Here is a 19,762-nt window from a genome sequence, read left to right on the forward strand (position 1 = left end):
ACATTTTAAATTTATTTCTTATTTTTACTAAAGGAATGTTTTAAGTTTAGAATAACAATTATATAGATTTTAATTAAACATATTAAATGATATTATTTCAACAAATGCTTTAGGTACTTTTCCATGTTGCAATCCTCTATGTCCCATAACGTAATCTTCATCTCCTGCTATCGAAGTTACACAAATTACCTAAAATACATTTTTTTTATTAAAACTAAAATTTGTCTTTAAATTATTCATTTAAACAACATAATTTTTAGCAAAAAAAAAACTAAAAAAAAAAATTCTAGGTTATTTAATTTTGCATACAATTGATTATTTATAAAAATTATAGTTATTGTAATTTTTTAATAATGTCAATTTTTTTTGTAAAATTTAATTTTTAACAGAATTTTTTTTTTTTTGAATTGAACTATTTGTTATTTTTTCTAAATATTAATAATAATAATAATAATAATAATAATAATAATAATAATAATAATAATAATAATAATAATAATAATAATAATAATAATAATAATAATAATAATGATAATAAATTATTTCAATAAATTCAAAACAAAAAATTTAATAGTACATTATGTGACAAGGGATGAAACAAAACGATTTCAGACCAGGGTGAAGTTGACTGACATCACCCGCAGTCTAAAATTTTGTTTCATCCTGAGTTACACAGAATATTTTTCATGATTACCTGCATTGGAACTTAAAGTTTCAGTGTCGGCAGCCAATCGGAAACAAGTCAACTTAAGACCAATGGTGTTATCAACTATTAGCGTAAGTGTAAATTGTCATTTGCAATTTATAGTTATACAGAAACTATAAATACTATGTATTATTGACACTAATTTTTATAAAACTTAATCACAGTCAGAACTGTCATTTACGAAAATAAAATTAATGCTCTGAAATTACTATGAAGGGGAAAGCTGGTCTGGAGACAAAAAAAAGAGGATATATTTGTGATTTTTTTTTTCAGAGTTCCGTCTTTGTTAACATTCTTGAAATTTCAGACATTATTAAGCAACATTCCAAGAATATTTTGCTAAATTTTCGGAAAAAAATATTAAAAAATGAGCCAGTGGTAGTGGGGAGAGACGAGTCACTTAAAAAAAAGTTTCCATGCCGGAGGCAGGATAACCCATGACTGTCTCATCTGAAATTAAACAATCAAAAAGATTTCTTTAGAACACAAGTTTATCTTGGATCTGAACGAAGGAATAAACAAAATATTCATTTTTGAATTTTTGGTAAAGGTGCAATAAAAAAACTATGATTTTTCCCAAAAATTGCTCCTTTTGTTTAATTAAAAAAAAAGTAGTTATTGAAAAAAAAATCCTTCGTTCAAATCTAAGATAAACTTGTGTTCTAAAGAAATTTTTTTGGTTTTTTTATTTCAGATGAGGCAGTCATGAGTTATTCTGCCTACGGCATAGAGACTTTTTTTTGACTCGTCTCTCCCCACTACCACTGGCTTATTTTTAAATATTTTTTTCCGAAAATTTAGCAGAATATTCTTGGAATGTCGCTTAATAATGTCACGAATTTTGAAAATTTTAATGAAGAAGCTACTCTGAAAAAAAAATCACAAAAATATCCTCTTTTTTTCGTCTCAGACCAGCTTCCCCTTAAACAAATTACAAGTATCAGAGTTTAAATTCCAAAAGCCTTCAGTCAGCGGGCAGAAAAATCATTTGTTTCTTCCCAGGGACAAAACAAGTTCGTTTCTGTCGCTGACTGCATTCACAATTTACGCATTTGCTAATTTTCATTCGCAGCATCGAACTGAAATTCTTCTTTCAACTGGCTGTAGAAACACTGAAACTTCAAGTTTTGATCCTGGTATCATAAAAAAAAAAATTTGCAACAATTTTTAACTATGATCTTAATCTAAAGCATGAAAAAAAAATAATGAAAGGAAAATAAAAACAAAATTAAAAATTATACATATTTTTATTTATTGCAATAAATAAAATTAATCTCATATAATAATAAAATCTCTAACTATTTACATCTACGGCAATACTTAAAATTGTAAATTAAAAATAATACAAGCAAACTTAAAGTACAATATATATTTATTAAAAAAAAAAAAATATACATGCGTACAATATAATAAATTTTATATCATAGATAAGAGTTAAAGAAGTTAATTATTAGTTAATTTTAATAGTAAAATTTACAAGTAAAAAAATAATTATTCTATTGAGTGTAAGTATTTAACGCCAGCTTAATTATCATTTTTTTTTTTTTTTTTTTTTTTTATTTATAATTTTTAATGCAAGTAAAAAAGATAACTGTTCATAGAATACTTATGTGTAAAAAAATTATTACCAAGAATTTAATGAATAATGAGTAATTAATATTAATAATGATAATAAAATTTGAAAGAGTGAAAAATATTTTTTTTAGTAAAAAAAATTATAAATTAAATTAAAATAATAAAATATAAAATATAAAACAAAATTGTCAGGCGTTTAAATTTCAAATTTATTTACCTCATCCTTCATAAGATTTAGTTCACTTGGATCTCGTGCTTCGTAATCACAAACAACGCGAGCTTTTTCTTGATCGCTATTATTTACTGTCTCGGAATTTTGTTGATTAGTTCTAGATAAAAAATAATAAATAAATAAATAATGAGAGGAAATAAAAAAATAAAGACATTAATTCTGGCATGTGTAATTTAAAAAAAAAAATTTAGTAATATGAGTTGGGTAATAATTTTTGCTGTTGCGCATCAGTGTGATGGTCAATTAAAAAAAAAAGAAAATTTTATTAATAGAGTAATAAAATAATTTTTTGGACTTTAAAATTGAAATTTTGTGTAAACTATTGATTTTACGTAATAATTTATAGATATCTTTTTTGTAGAGGATTTCATGCTCTATAAAATTGTATTGGAGAGTTTTTGCCGTATCCTTAATAGTTTAGCAGAAATTAAAATTTTAAAATGTAAAGAGGAAATCAGTAATATTTAAATTGGAGTTTAATATTTAATTAAATTATCTATAACTCTTAAAATAATGGATTTAAGTGATTAGTGATAAGGAACTTTTTTGTAGAGAATTTCATTCCCTACAGAAATGTTCCTTATGATTTTTGTGATATCTTCAATAGTTTAGCAGAAATTTAAATTTCAAAATATGAAGAGAAAATCAGTGATATTTAAATAGGAATTAAATATTTTATTTAATTATCTATAACTCTTAAAATAATGAATTTAAGTGATTAGTGATAAGGACCTTTTTTGTAGCGAATTTAATTTCCTACAAAAATGTTCCTTATGATTTTTATGATATCTTCGATAGTTTAGACAGAATATCAAATCAAAGAATAAAATCAAATTTTTTAATTAAAAGTCACCTTTAATTATTATGCTTTAACTCTTTAATTATTAAATTTACGCAGTAAATGATATTAACTTTTTTTTAGAGAATTTAATAAGCTACTAAATTGTCTCTACACATTTTTCTCATATCTGCACTAATTAAGCCATAATTAAAATTTTTTTATAACTTTCAAATTTAAATTTTCAAATTTCTATAAAAAAAAAAAATAATTGATGTCTAGTAAAAAAAGGTGGGGGTACGTCAGTTTCAAATTAATTGTAACATAAAACTTAATTAATTAAAATATTAAAATAAAATTTTCTATCAATTTTCCCTGCAATTTTTAAAGAGAAAAAAAAATTAATTAAAATATTTTTAACCCTCTAACACACAACAGACACAATAAATATTTAATATACAAAAATATTAATATAAAAAAAAATAAAACATTTTTTTAGACTTCAATTAAAGCACAGAATTAAAAAATAAAAAAAACTGTTAACAATTAACATGCATAATCCAACACCATTAATTAACTCTATGGGATTTCATTAAAACTAATGAGCTAGTATATAAATATGTAATAATCATTAATATTTATTTATTTATTGAGTAATTAATATAATTATAATTATAATTAAATAACAACAATAACAATTACGACGGAATATTAAAGCCTATATTAGCGTTTGATAATAAATTTATGTATTTATTTATTCAGCTTTTAATTATTTAATTATCTAGGTAATTAATTGTGTTGACAAGATTAATTGACTATGAGCGTTTATTTAAATTAAAATTTAATAAATAGAGATTTAAATTCGTTGAGTGATAAGTAGAGCCAGGATTTTTGTTTTGATTTAAAAATAACAATAGTTAATGCTGTCCAATTTTTGATATTATGGCGGAAATATTGGTCTTATAAAAAAATTTTTAGAACAAAAGTGGTTCCAAATTTAATTTCCTAAAAAAAATGTCTATTATAATTTTCTCGTAGGACTAATAAGAAAGCCGTAATTTCAAAATTAAGATTTTCATAATTATCAAAAATTTGAATCATTCATTATGAATCTTAATTTTGAAATTGCGGTGAAAATATTGGTTGTATCAAAAAATTTTTTAAACAAAACTTGTTTCAAATTTAATTTTATAAAAAAAATGTCTCTTATAATTTTTCGATAGGGCTAATGAGAAAGCCGTAATTTCAAAATTAAGATTTTCATAATTGTCAGAAATTTGAATCATTCATTATTAATCTTAATTTTGAAATTGCGGTGAAAATATTGGTCGCATAGAAAAATCATAAGAGACATTTTTTTCAGAAAATTAAATTTCCTACAACTTTTGTTTGAAAATTTTTCTGATAAAACCAATATTTTCGCGGTAATATTAAACAATTAAACCATTCATTTCGAAATCAAGACAAAAACCTTATCCCTAGTGATAAGAGACAATTATTTTTTTTTTCCATACGATCGGAGATATTGTTACGATATTTTTTTTATACTTTTGAAGAATCGTCTGTTTCAAAAGTCGCTGTTACATAATTTGATGTTATTGACTGTTGGCTAGGCGAATTTTGTGTGTTTGTTGATGAAGGAGTTAATTCAATGACGTCTTCACTGTTGACTCTTAGAAGAGGACTCGGTTGACGTGCCCTGTAAGCCCACGTGGATTTTCCAATGGATAATATTCATCTATTTTATATTATGTATAAATCTATACTTTTTTTCAAACTGGGTTTTCAATTTATATTGTTAGTATATCTATAAATTAATAACAGTTAGATATACCAGCAGTAATAATTTAAACCCGGTTCGAAAAACTAGCCGTAAAAAAGATTTTCATGAAAAAATAATCAAGTAGTTCATTAATGTCAATAATTAATAAAATTTAATTACTGATTTATGTAAATTCCTAGTGAATTACTTAGGCTCCAATCTACCTTCGACATAAATTAAACAGTTTATGCATTAAAGCAACTACGGAAGCGCAACAATAATTAATACCAAGCATACAAATTATAAGATTAATTAATAAATAAATAAATTTATTGATTGCTAGAAAAATGAGTAATGACGCTAAGCATCTCTTTTATTAAATACATAATACGTAAAAAAAAAACAATGAGTTAAGGATGCATCAGCAAATCATTACTCACTTAAATCACCAATCGAGAGTTGGATAGCTTGTAAAAAAAAAGTAAATACATTTTCTACGTTTGTTTTATTTAAAAATGCTTTAATGAAGTCTAAAAAGTGCTTTATTGTTTATAAAAATATATGTCTTTATTTGGATAAATTTAAAATAATAAATAAATATTTATGGGTACTGAGAGGTGATGAACTTACCCAGCTAATTCGCGTTGCAGTTCTTGCATTATTGCATGACATTGAGCATAATGACGGGCTTGGGCTTCTACGAATTCATGGAGGCAACGCAAATGTCCAGCTTGTGAGCTCGCGACGCCTTCTAACAATAGTTTTGTTATCTCTGCTTGTCTATCGAACTCTGATTGTGCAATTCTCAGCTCCCTCTCTGCCTAGTTTAGTTTAAAAACGTTATAATTAGTATTTATATTTTACAATATTGCGGCCTTAATACCAAAGAGGCAGTAAAATTTTTGCCACGTTTTAGATTCTCGACTATTTAAACGAAAATTAAAAATAATAATTAAAAGCAAAAGGGCAATGTTCTTTGGGTAGACAACAAAATAAGCTAGAGCTGAAGGCTGGAAAAAATAATAAATCATAAGAGAATTTAAAATAATAATAAAATATGAACGACTTATTTTATACTTGACGAATTTAAATTAGACAAATTAAATAAAAGTATCGTTGTTATTAATTAGGTTAACGATTTAATCCCAGTTAATTATTTCAAATGTTATTTGACTTAAAAAAAAGTTAAAAAAACAATAAAAATGAACGTAAGAGAGACCAAAGCCAGTTGGAAAAGTTACAGAGAAAATAAATTTATATTTATAATTATTTTTAATGAGATTTTAAAATATAATTTTATTGTAGAATTAAAGCCTATGAGCAATTTATCAAATAACTTATCAAATAAATTTTAGTTTTATTCTCCAGCTAAATAATAACTCGGCAAAGTCCAAAGAAAAAAATAATATTTAAAATAGAAAAGGTTTGATGGTCGTATATATAAATGACTTACGGTTATTTAAAGACTAAACAAACAAATAATCTGCTCGAGTTTTTATTTTTATGTCTAATAAATTAAATAACAACAACCAGCCTCACAAAAATAATAATATTTTTAACCAAACAAACCATTTCAGGCCATTTTCTTTGGCCGCCATCTTACCCCAGCTTATTAAGAATTTATAAAACAATTTATTATTTTTAAAATAAAGTTAAATAAAATTTCTGGTAAATTATAAATTTTTTAATTCCAATCACGATCAATTTACCCCTTAAAAAATATTTATCTTATCTTTTCATTATTTTTAAAATTCGCCCGCGCAATTTTAAAAATCAATGCCACGCGTACATTTCCCTCCCTTTTAATAAAAAATTTAATGACTAGTACTGATGCGAATGGACAAATAAAACTAAACCGTTTGACAAAAATAAAAATATTTTTTTATGAATTTCAATACCTGATCAAGTAAAACTTCTGGTGATACACCAGAGTCCTATTAGAGCAGCATTTAAAAATAATTATATACTATAATTAAATTACTAATTACCAATTAATTAATTAATCATATTTATAATCAACTTACACTCTGTTGTCCAATCATACTTCTTGCTTTCCTTACACGATTTTTACAAGCGTCCAAGTCAAGTCTAAAATATAATTTATAATTAATTAATTAATTATGCAAAAATTCAAATTAAAATAAATTTATTAAAAAGAAAAAAAACCTTTTGCTTTCTAAAATATGCATTTCTTTGCTAACTGTCTTCATTTCACCATCAAGAAATTTTCTTAAAGGTTGAATATAACAATTAGCTGCCGTACCAATAAAATCACGTTCTATTTGACCCAATTTTTGTTGGCATTGTCCAACTTTTATTAAGGCACTGCCTAAAAAATAAGTCATTTTTTTTTATTATATATATATATATAGATAATAAAATAATTTATTTACCATAAGCAACTCCAGAACCGAATTCATTTCCTGCTTCAATCATATCAATGCCAACGTACTCCAAATTACTGAGGCGATTTGGTTTTTTCTTATCAATTTTTTCATAAAAAAAATCTTCGATTCTATTACCTGTTATTAGAAATTATATTTTATTTTATTTGTTGTCTGTAGGATAATTAGTAATAATAATTAAAGATAATTACCGGGATTTGGAGTGAGCATGGCTTCCATATCGCGAAGGATTTTTTCGGTCCACATTTTAGTGGTGTTGGCTCGTTCTGATAAATGCTCGAAATGTGCATCGAGCTCTGTTTTTTCAGATGTACCGAGTGTTTCTTCTGTTAACTAATTTTAAATATAACTATTATTTATATTTTTTTAAACTTGTGATTGGTAAAATTTTTTAGGGTTCACTATAAATTTAAATATCTTTGAAACTATTGGATTTAGGACAAAAGTTGTAAGGACCTTTTTTGTAGGGCTTTAAATTTCCTATAAAAAAGATTCTTATGAATTTTCATATAAAGTCCATAGTTGATGAGTAATTTTGATTTTAAAAATATTAATTTGGATTTTTATGGAATTTAGTGAAAATTTATAAGGGATTTTTTAAAATTATGATATCTTGGGAATTATGGGATTTAGGACAAAAGTTGTAAGGACCTTTTTTGTAGAGAATTAAATTTCCTATAAAAAAGATTATAGTGAATTTTTACATAAAGTCGATAATTGATGAGTAATTACAATTTCAATTTTTATATTCAAGTAGCAGGTGTTACAATTTTTTATAAACTTTGGAGTAAAATATCTTTGAAACTATCGGATTTACTTATAAACAAACTTTTTAGTAGACCATTGAATTTCTAATAAAACAAGTTACAAAGTTTTACGTAAAAATCAATAGTGTAGACTTGAACCGGCCATTTATATTAAAATAATAAATTTAATATTACTACTATCCGTTACCTACTTCGAAATTTACAAAAAAAAAAAAAAAAAAAAAAAAAAAAAAAAAAAAAATGCACATGTAGAAAATTAGAAAATCTATGGGTGCAATTTTTTAAAATATTTATTTTTTTATAATTTGCAGTTTTTAAATAAATATGAAAATTATTAGACAGCTTACTTAGGAATCATAATTATGATTTTGAAATTAGCAGACAATTAGTAATTTTCGGATTTTTTTTTCTCTAAATCAATTACAAAAAAACAAAAACTAAAAATATGCACATTTAGAAAATTTAAAAAACTACATATGCAATTTTTTCAAATATGTTTTTTTTTATAATTTATCGGAAAAAAAAAAGAAATCAAAAAATTATTAAACGTCAGCTAACTTCAGTATCATATCATAATTTACTCAGTATTTTATATAAAAAGAAAAAAATAGAAAATAATAATAGACTTGTCCCAATTATGAATTTCCTACAACTGTAATTAAAATTTTATCTAAACTATCAAAAATTTATTGCAGTTGCGTGAAAAAAAATTTACAATTAAATTTACTACAACAATTCTATCCCTTGATTTAAAAAAAAAATTATAATTTCTATTATTTTTAATTCAAATTTAAATTTCATGTTATGAAATCTTAACAAATAATAATAATATTAATTATTATTATTATGAGGTCAATTATCTTAACCTCATTACTTTAATTAAACATTTAGCTGATAAATAATTAACTAACTCTTACTATTAAAATTTTTGTAGCAGACATACAATTTTTCAACTACATAAAAAAAAATTAAACAATTGAAATAAAAAAATTTTTTAAAATTCATGTACTGGATTGTGAATTATCAAAACATGTATTTTTTTATTTTTATTTTATAAACATTTTTGAATTATTATTTGGAAGTTTTAAAAATTGTCGTCCGCTAACTTTACTATTGTAGAATAATGATAAAAATTTAATAACGAAGCCATAAAAATATCAATGGACTTCATAACCATTAAAAAATTAACTTTTTTTAAATAAATAAATAAATAAATAGTAATAAGAAATACCTGTACAACACGACTAAGTGCAGCACCAGCATCTTTAACTAATTTTTTAACATTGAAATCCATTTTTTGTTGAGTATTTACTATTAATTTTAAATTTATTTGCGCGAATAAATAAAAACGAGTGACTAATCTATAAAATATGATACACACCAACGAATAATAATAACAATATTTATAAACGTAATAAATATCTATAGTACTATAGCTTTAGACTATAGTAATTTATTTTTCTATCAATTATTAATTCATACTATTAGTCACTAGTGGCGCTAGTGTCAAAAAATTCAATTTATTATTATTATTATTATTATTATTATTATTATTATTATTATTATTATTACTACTATTATTATTATTATAAACTAGTTAAAAAAATAAAAAATTTTGACAGCAAATATTTAAAAATTTTATTGTTTTCAATTAAAAATTTTTTAAATCAACAAATCATACAAAAAAAAATACTCAAAAAAATTGCACTTATAGTTTTTAAAATTTTCTACATGTGCATTTTTTAATTTTTTTAGTTTCTTCAATGAAATTATTTAAAAAACAAATTTAAAACTTGTTAATCGTCTGCTAACTTAGTATCATAAGTTAGTCGACGTTTAATAATTTTTGAATTTTTATTTAAACGACAAATTATAAAAAAAAAAATATTAAAAAAAATTGCACTTATAGTTTTTTGAATTTTCTACATGTGCATTTTTTTATTTTTTCAGTTTCTTCGATGAAACTATTTAAAAAATAAATTTGAAACTTGTTAATCGTCTGCTAACTTAGTATCATAAGTTAGTCGACGTTTAAGAATTTTTGAATTTTTATTTAAACGACAAATTATAAAAAAAAAAAATATTTCAAAAAATTGCACTTATAGTTTTTTAAATTTTCTACATGTGCATATTTTTAATTTTCATTTTTTTGTGATAGACAACTTCAGGATCATATCAATTATAAGTGTGAATATAGCAGACAAGTCAAAAAATGCGTGTACGGATTTTGAATTTATTTGAATATGTATTTTTGTATTTTTACTCTACTTACACTTCATCCATTTATTCTAAGATTTAAAAAATTTGAAAATTATCTGCTATTTTCACACTCATTTCTAATTATCAGGTTACTTGTCATAAAAAAAAGTTTTTGAAAATATAAACAATAAAATTTTTTTAAATTCTTCACATGCATTTTTTTTTATAAATTTTCATTTTTTCCTCAGTATTTTATTTATTGAAAAAAAAAAAAAAAAAAAAAAAAAAAAAAAAAAAAAATTAAAATTAAGTGCTGCCATCTTGAAAAATAATTTATAATTTTTTAAATTAATTATAATAATTAATAATCAATATATATAAAAAAAAAACTATTTTTAATTGATGGTTCTACACATATATATTTAATATATATTTTTTAATATAATTATTAATAAATTTAAAAAAAATTACCTGCACCACACGATTAAATGCTGTCCTGACACCATCTTTCATAAGTTTTTTTACATTAAAATCCATTATTAATAAAATATTAATTAATAATTATTAATTATCAGCTGTTAACTATTTTTAATTGACAATTATTACTTTTAATTTATTAACACTAGTCCCTTTGTATGAAAAATTTCTCTTTGAATCCACGATATCGATTACTCCTGTTTTGAAACTCTGCCGCCAAAGCGCTGGTAGTTGGTTTGATTTGCGCATGCGCGAAAAAGCGCGGGAAAAATTATTTCGTGACATAAATGTAATTTTGACATTTATTTAATTATAATTATTATATAATGGGAAAAATTAATTCTTGGTTTTTATATATTTATAAATATATATGAGATTATTGAAACGAATAAAAAAAAAAATTCAAAGGATCATATTTTTTTAACGGCTTTAAATTGATGAGTCACGGATGTTAAAGTGGACTAAGACCTTCGAAAAATTCCTTAATGTCATGATGTTTTTCTGGGAAATAAGATACTAGGTTTTCGTTAGAGGTATAGAAAATATTTTTAGAGAAAGTTTTTAACCTGACGTTGACACATGGATCCTTGGAGATCCTTTTTTTTTTTTGTTACGGATTTTGTGAACATGCAGGGTAAGATTTGTCAGTTTTTAAAAAATTCCTGGTGGGACAAGACGTTCGTACCAGACGCAGACGTTAAATATTTTTAAAAATTTTTAAATTTACATTAAAATTTTTTTTTGATACTAAAAAAAGTGAAAATGTTTGAAAAATTATTATCGGTAATTATAATTAATGTTAAATAAATAATTGATAATTTTTTTTTTTAAGTAGAAGTTTTAATTCTTTCAGTTTTTCAAAAAGTCAGAGTTAAAAAAAAATAATTCGCTGACGCAATTGACGCAGGATGAAAAATTCAAATTGAGAAAATTAAAATCAGAACCGAATTTAAAAAATTATGGGGAAAATAATAATTCTAGTGAGAGTAATTGTAATTTTTATACATTTGTGCCCTTAAGTTGTCTGGGTAAGTAAAGTTTTAGCCAACGTTTAATAATTTTTTGATTTTTTTTAAGCAATAAATTATGAAAAAAAAAAATATTTGGAAAAATTGCACCTGTAGTTTTTTAAATTTTCTACATGTGCATATTTTTATTTTTTATTTTTTTTTATAATTGATTTGATTAAAGAAAATCCGAAAGTTACTAATTGTCTGCTGACTTTCAAATCATTTTTCTTTTTGAAAGTAAGTGAAGTTTTTAATTTAATTATCAAATTTTTTTTGTAGGTACGAATGATGGATATGGAGAAGTGATCGAAGAAAATTATGTGATGGAAAAAAGTTTCCGGGATAAAATAATAACCGATGGTTTGTGTAAAATATGTTTGGAATCATTGCAATTGCGTCGGATTTACTCATGTATTACTTGTAATAAAATAGTTTGTGTCGATTGTTTTTCAAAATTACGGTACTGTCCGTACTGCCGGAATCCGACGATTTCTAAACGTGAGAAAAATCTTGAAGAGTTCATTAATTCGCTGGCGTTGCCGTGCAAAAATTTGAGGTATGGAAAAAAATCGATTTTTTTTTTAATCTAAAAAATTTATTTTGAATTTATAGAAAATTGGCGGGTAATTTAATCGGCAGGTTATTTTTTCATGGATTTATTGAAATTTTTAAACTAATCGATATATCGATTGTTTTTAATCAATAAATCGATATCTCGATTTTCAGTAAATTGCTGGGATAGAATTTCATAAGAAAAAAAAAAATATTTTAAATCGAAGTACTGAATTTCGATATCTCGAAGTTTGAGTCGATATATCGATATCGATATTTTTAATCGAATTATTGAAATTTAAACTTTTAAATTCATCAGAGAAAAAATTTTTTTTATGTATCGATATACTGAAAGTTTGATTCAGTAAATCGATAACTCGAACTTTGAATGAATCGATATCTCGATTTTCAATCGATATACTAAAATTTTTTAATTTTAAATTAATTAGTAAAGAAAAATTCATAAATCGAAATCCTCATTAGCAATTCATTAAGTCGATATCTCGATGTTTTATTCGATTCAATAAATCGATATCTCAATATTTTAATCGATATATAAAAATTTGTAATTTTAAATTTGTCTGTAAAAAAAAAATTCATATATCGAAGTGCTGACGTGCGATTCATTAAATCGATATTTTAATCGATTCAATAAATCGATATCTCGATGTTGTAATCGATACATAAAAATTTGTAATTTAACTTTATCAGTAAAAAAAAAGTTATAAATCGAAGTACTGATTTGCGGTAAAAAAAATCGATATCTCGATATTATAATCGATTCAATAAATCGATATCTCGATTTTTGAATCGATTCAGTAAATTTTGAAATTCAAATTATCTAGTAAATATTAAAAAAAATGAAAACACTGATCTCGATTTCATAAATCGATATCTCCATTCAAAATTCGATGAACCGACATTTAAATTCAAAATTTAAAAATCCACATAAAACTTTTATTTAAAAATTTTCTTTTCGCAGCAATGGATGCGACAAACTCATAAAAAGCAAAAAACGTAAAAGTCACGAGTCGACTTGTGATTACAACGAAAACTTCTGTCCAATAAAAGAAAAATCCTGTAAATGGAGCGGATTGTCTCTGGAATTATTAAGCCACTTGGAAAATCAGCATCACATAAAACCAACAAACGGATACGGTCTGACGATCGTGATATCCGACTTCTGGAAGAAAATGTCATTCAAATCGAGCACTGAGCACATGTTCCTACAATGCTATCACCAGTTATTCTACTCCAAAATAATATACGACCAGGGTCTACTAAGTATATCTCTCAAAAAACTTATTTTCCTAACCGACGTACCAGACTCCATTAAGGAAACCCTTAAATTATTTAACGTCCACGTGACCATAAAAACTGATACCAAAAATAAATATTCCGAAGTTTTTTTACTCAGCGATCAAAGGAGTCCGAAGTTTTTCATTGACTGCGGGCGTTTGCTGGCCGATGACATTTACGATTACATTAAAATCGAGTTTAAAATTTTGTTGACCGACGAAGCTTAATATTTACATTGATTTGTTTGTTTTATTGATTGTCTTTATTCAAAAGTCATACACATTTAGCATTTTATTTTATTATTTTATTGATATCTTCAATCACATTTAATGTGAACATCCTAATTATTATTATTATTATAAGTATTATTATTAGCTATGTATTAAATAGATTAAAAAAATAAAAAAACTTTTTAAGAATTCATTTACTTTAAACTTAATATATATTAATTATATAAAAAGATAATTAATAAACATCTTTAATTTATTTCATAAATAATTAAGTAATAATTGCTTTAATTAATTTTTATAATTATTATTTTAGTAAAAAAAATTTTAATTAACAAAATATATATATATATATATATATATATATATATATGAGGGTGGAGTGAAAAAAAAAAATTTATCTCGATATTTTGTCCAATTTTTAAAAAATTTTAAACTACCGCCATTTTTTAAAAATTAAAAAACGATAGATGTAATTATTTTTTTAATATACAAAAAATTAGGTGAAGTTACTCTGAGGTAATTGACAGTCAATTGATAATTTTTTTTGTAACCGATGATTTTGTTTTTTAATTTTGTTTTTTTTTTTTTGCATTGACTTTTTTATGTTTACAAAGTGAACAATAATAGTTAAGGACATTCTCAGACAGTGCCCCTACTTTTTAAAAATATTTAATGACTCAATTGTAATGACCGTAGTAAAATTTTATAAATTAATTTTTAAAAAATTAAAGCATTAATTTAAAAAAAAACAACGCAGTTAAAATTGCCGCAAAGATATAGATTTTTGAATAAATTAATTACAGTTGTTATCAATTAGGAATTAAACGAAATTTATTGGATAAATTTTAGCCTACAAAATTTGAAAATTGACATGAAGATTTTACTGAAATATATGTTCAAAATTTCATTTAACTCCTAATTGATTTTAACAGCAAATAATTTTTTCAAAAATCTGTCTCGGCAAATTTGTAACCATTTTTTATTTATTTTTAAGCGAAAATTAATTTTGAATTTTTGAAATTAGTAAATATTTCAAAATTGAGATAAATTTTTTTTTTTTCAAATTTCAATACTCTAGGGTTAAAAAATTTTTATTATTCAATTTTAATATATATTTAATTAGTAATTGGGTTCTCGAATTTTCAAGTATTTTATTTTTTTTTTATACTTTTTACTTTGTATTAAAAATTTTTTAAAAAATCACTAAATCAAAATTTTTAAAATTTATGGTAATTTCATTTAATGAGAGCGAAATATATTTTCAAAAATTTTTTACATAATTTATTTTTACTTTTTTTTTTTTGAGCAATTTGACGTATCTAGTAAAAACAATTTTTGGTCACATTTTTTTTTAAAACCGTTCAATTTTACTACAAGAGTTTTTTTTTAAATGTATCGGAATAATTTTGGCAGTGCTGAGTTATTTTAACAAAATTTTTTAAACTTGTTCAAAAATTATTTTTATTTAAAAATAAAATTACTTGAAAATCATGTGCCCTGATAAAACTTTTTAAAAAAAATTATTGTACTTTCCCGCGCTTTTTTTTTTTTATTAAAAATAAAGTAAATTATTGCAGGTTTTAAAAAAATTTATTACGATATATAATTATCGAGATTTTAAAACAAATCGTAGTAAAAATATTTAAAATTCAATTTAAATAAACTGAACGATTAGATTTTTCTAAAAAATCTTTTAAAAAATTAAACATCGAGTGATGAGAAAAATTTTAAAAATAAAAAAAATTTTAAACTTTCAACAAATAGTTTTTGTTTATTTATTTTCCGCCCACTGGGCAACCATCAGTCGTCATTGCGATTTCATTGAAACTAATTTTCTTGAGCGTGCTCTAGCCTCTGTTCTTATATTAGTATATTCGAACCACAGTACATTTGGTATTAAAGTTGTATCACGTATTAATAAAAATTCAGACAATCGCCTTGAACAATTCAATAAATAAATATATAAATAAATATGAATGTATATTAATATTTAGCGTCATTAATTCCAAAAGGACTTACACAAAAAAAAAATTATCTTGATTCAAGTGAATTTGTCTTCATCAGAAGAAATTTTTACTTTATGTAAGAAAGAGGTCTTCAAAAAAATTTTTTTGTATTAATGAACATGTACTTTCAGTCAAGAAGTTTTTTTTTGTATAGGAAACTCTTTAAAGCCAAGAGATAATCCTGAAGTTCAATGATTCTGAAGTTAGTAGATAATTAACAATTTTCGGATTTTTTTTTTCAACTAATAAATTGAAAAAAAAAAAAAAAAAAAAAAAAAAAAAAAAAAAAAAAAAAAAAAAAAAAAAAAAAAGCACATGTAGAAAACTAAAAAAAACTTCAAGTGCAATTTTTTAAAATATTTTTTTTTTTTTCTAACTTACCGTCTTAAAGAAAGTCAAAAAAGTATAAGACATCGGCTAGCTTTAGTATCATAGCCAAGAAGGCGTATAATTTTTTTTTCCAAATTTTCAACTGTAGAATGAGTATACAATATGATTAAGAATTAAAAAAAAAATTATACGCCCTTTTTGTTTTAAATTTAGGGACTAAAGCCCTGTGCAGAAAAAAATTCAAGTCTTTTTGGAATGAGCGACGCGATTAATTAAAAAAAAAAAATATGTATGTTTGATATAAACTTACCACGACACAATAATTGGAAAAAATGGCGCTAGGACTAGATGAGTTATAAAAAACCACGTTATTCCCATAATAACTCCCACAATAAAACCACATAATACTTGTGATATTGTATGATATTGCAAATAAATACGACTATATGATACTAAAATGGCAACTGTTGTACAGCCACCGATGATTGTCCATCTCCATAATTTTTCTACAACTGTACTGTTGTTATTTTGATGCATTCTAAAATAAAATTAATTAATCAAAGAGCCGTTTTTCAAAGTTTTATAAAAGAAACTACAATTTTTTTTATTCATTAAAAGTATAATAGATATATGTATTAGAGTGGTCGTTAAAAATACAATTTTCTCAGATGCCTCATAAAAAGCTTGTTCTAGTGAAAAAATACCTGGAGAATTTGGTTTTGTTTTTTTTTTAATTAAAAAGAACACGTGTCTTAAAACGATCAAAGTTCATTTCTAGATACAATCGCAGTTTTTTTGAAATATCTCATAAAATATGCAGATTAAAGGAAAAAGTCATAGGAACAATTTTGTAGGAAATTAAATTCTTTACAAAAAAGGTCATATACATTTCTTTTATAAAATGTATATTTACGAAGATATTTTAAAAAAACTTTTTTAGATTTCATCAATGAAGTATTTGAAATGATCTTAAAAAAGTTTTTTTGAAATATCTTCATAAATACACATTTTATAAAAAAAATTAACATGACCTTTTTTGTCAAGAGTTTAATTTCCTACAAATTTTTCTTTTAATCTGCATATTTTATGAGATATTTAAAAAAAACCGCGATTGTATCGAAAAATTAATTTTGAACATTTCGAGACGCGTGTTCTTTTTGTTGAAAAAAAAAAAAAAAAAAAAAAAAAAAAAAAAAAAAAAAAAAAAAAAAAAAAACAAATTCCTTATATAATTTCTCACTAGAAGAAGCTTCTTATGAAACGACCGAGAAAATTTAATTTTTAACGACCACCCTAATATATGATTCTGAGGCTACCTTCCAATTAGCAATTTTCGGATTTTTTTTCTCTAAATAAATTACAAAAAAAAAAAAAAAAAAATGCACATTTAGAAAATTTAAAAAACTACAGGTGCATTTTTTTCAAATATTTTTTTTTTTTTTAATTTATCGTTAAAAAAAAATCCAAAAATTATTAAACGTCAGCTAACCAGTATCATCCTAATATATATATTAATTATACTAATTATTGACGCATATTTATATATCGCGCTTATTTTCAGCACATTCAACAATTTTCTCAGACAATATTCCCTAGACTAAATTATTTAAAAACCAGCATTTGACTCGAAATCAAATATATAAATAATAATTCAAGTACCTGTTTAAAAATATTGATTAAAAAGAATTAAAAATGATGAAATGAACTGCTCGATTAATGTTTAATTATTTATAAGAAAAAAAAAATAATCTATTACCTTAAGCATACAAACAACGCAGTGTAAGTTGCAAAAAACCACATCAACAATGAATGAGACGACGGCATTCCATATTCAACATAAATAACATCTCGTCTCATTGGTCTGGCTTCTCTTATTGTGTATTTCAATGATAACCCAATTATATCTGTTACCACAACTCCAATAAAAAAACATATCTGTAATATTGTTAATAAAAATAACTATCAGTTAAATAATTTATCAATTAATTAACTAATTAATTTGTTAACTTACCGTGTGTAAATCACGTCGGAATAAAATAAGTGTTAGAAATCCTATTATTATTGCAAATGGCATTAAACTTATCAATGATAATAAATGTCCTAATGAATCTCCTGTGAATATAAAATATTATATTTATAATATGAAAAAATATTTTAAATTGGCCATGTTCTTATTAAAATTATGTTACTTTTCATGATGAGCGTGAATGCAGTAGACAAATTTAAAATTATAAATAAATAGAGTAAGTAATTAAAAAAAAAATATTTATAAAAAATGCACTTGTTAATTTTGAAATTTTTCAAATGTGCATTTTTTTTAAATTTTATTTTATTAATTATTTACTCTAGTTATTTATAATTTCAAATTTGTCCGTCTGCTATATTCACATGATAATGAAGTTACCCGACGTTTGATAATTTTTTGATTTTTTTTAAGCAATGAATTATAAAAAAAAAAATATTTTAAAAAATTGCACATGTAGTTTTTTAAATTTTCTACATGTGCATATTTTTAGTTTTTTTTTTTTTTGTTGTAATTGATTAGTTTAAAAAAAATCCGAAAGTTACTAATAATCTGCTAGCTTCAGAGTCATTACATTCACACTCATATTTAAAATTATAAATAAACAGAGTAAATAATTAAAAAAATGTAATTTAAAAAAATGCACTTATTAATTTTTTAATTTTTTAAATGTGCATTTTTTTGAAATTTTATTTTTTTGATTATTTACTCTATTTATTAATAACTTTAAATTCATCTTATGTCTGCTATATTCACACTCATCTTTCAATGAGAGTAAATATAGCAAACATAAGACATTTTATAAACTTTAAATAAATAAATTCAAATAATGAAATTTTTAAAAAATGCGCATACTGATCTTTTATTTATCCAAATACGCATTTTTTAATTTTTACTATATTTATTTATTAAAAAATTTAAAAAAACTTCCACTTGTCAGTTACATTCACTCTCTCCTTTTTAAAATTAAAATCCATAAATATTTGTTTTTATTTAAAAAATCAATAAATATATAACAACATACATTTTATAAAATTATTTTGTCGTAATTATATTTATTAATATAACTATTACATATTTATTTATCACAAAATAAAAATTATAACCTATATAACACATACTTTAAAAATAATATATAAAATATATGAATATTTATAAAATTAAATTTAAAAAATAACAATTAATTACCTTGAGGATACTCGACGTGCGTTAATGACAATGGAATCCATTTAATATTTTGTTGGTAATTATTATTAATTAAATTTGACGATACTTTATGTAAATACTCGTCATCAACCGCCGCCATTATTGTGCGTTAACTTTATTTTGATAACATTACGATTACGTTTAGTCGGAATAAATATATATAAGTCGAGTCGCGTTAGATTTTTATTTAAATCATTAATCGATT

General features: G+C 23.1%; 3 protein-coding genes across 6 annotated transcripts; 1 reads left to right on the plus strand and 2 right to left on the minus strand.

Moving 5' to 3' along the window:
- Window positions 1–9,613, minus strand: LOC103580201 (endophilin-B1). 4 transcript variants are annotated; one of them, XM_053743090.1, is made up of 9 exons: window positions 9,457–9,613; window positions 7,650–7,791; window positions 7,447–7,575; window positions 7,220–7,382; window positions 7,078–7,141; window positions 6,952–6,987; window positions 5,684–5,874; window positions 2,499–2,610; window positions 1–189 (listed from the first exon to the last, which is right to left on the minus strand). In XM_053743090.1, the coding sequence occupies exons 1-9, from the start codon at window positions 9,517–9,519 to the stop codon at window positions 70–72; spliced, it is 1,020 nt and encodes a 339-aa protein (XP_053599065.1). In that variant the 5' UTR covers window positions 9,520–9,613; the 3' UTR covers window positions 1–69. The 4 variants fall into 4 exon arrangements, with proteins under 4 accessions (XP_053599065.1, XP_053599066.1, XP_053599067.1 ...); XM_053743091.1 differs by lacking the exon at window positions 6,952–6,987 and having other exon boundaries at window positions 7–189; XM_053743092.1 differs by lacking the exons at window positions 1–189; window positions 2,499–2,610 and adding an exon at window positions 4,508–4,990.
- On the plus strand, window positions 2,624–14,040 carry LOC103580199 (uncharacterized). The gene is made up of 5 exons (XM_008561871.2): window positions 2,624–2,717; window positions 11,535–11,684; window positions 11,755–11,929; window positions 12,191–12,467; window positions 13,446–14,040. Exons 2-5 carry the CDS (start codon window positions 11,664–11,666, stop codon window positions 13,987–13,989), a joined length of 1,017 nt encoding a protein of 338 aa, XP_008560093.2. The 5' UTR covers window positions 2,624–2,717; window positions 11,535–11,663; the 3' UTR covers window positions 13,990–14,040.
- A 339-nt stretch (window positions 14,041–14,379) lies between these two features.
- LOC106694160 (dolichyldiphosphatase 1-like) lies at window positions 14,380–19,748 on the minus strand. Its single transcript, XM_053742936.1, has 5 exons — window positions 19,540–19,748; window positions 18,340–18,440; window positions 18,085–18,263; window positions 16,639–16,866; window positions 14,380–15,929 (listed from the first exon to the last, which is right to left on the minus strand). Exons 1-5 carry the CDS (start codon window positions 19,655–19,657, stop codon window positions 15,800–15,802), a joined length of 756 nt encoding a protein of 251 aa, XP_053598911.1. The 5' UTR covers window positions 19,658–19,748; the 3' UTR covers window positions 14,380–15,799.
- Between the last annotated feature and the right edge of the window lie 14 nt (window positions 19,749–19,762).

Source organism: Microplitis demolitor, chromosome 2 (assembly GCF_026212275.2).
Source record: "Microplitis demolitor isolate Queensland-Clemson2020A chromosome 2, iyMicDemo2.1a, whole genome shotgun sequence".
NCBI lineage: Eukaryota > Metazoa > Arthropoda > Insecta > Hymenoptera > Braconidae > Microplitis > Microplitis demolitor.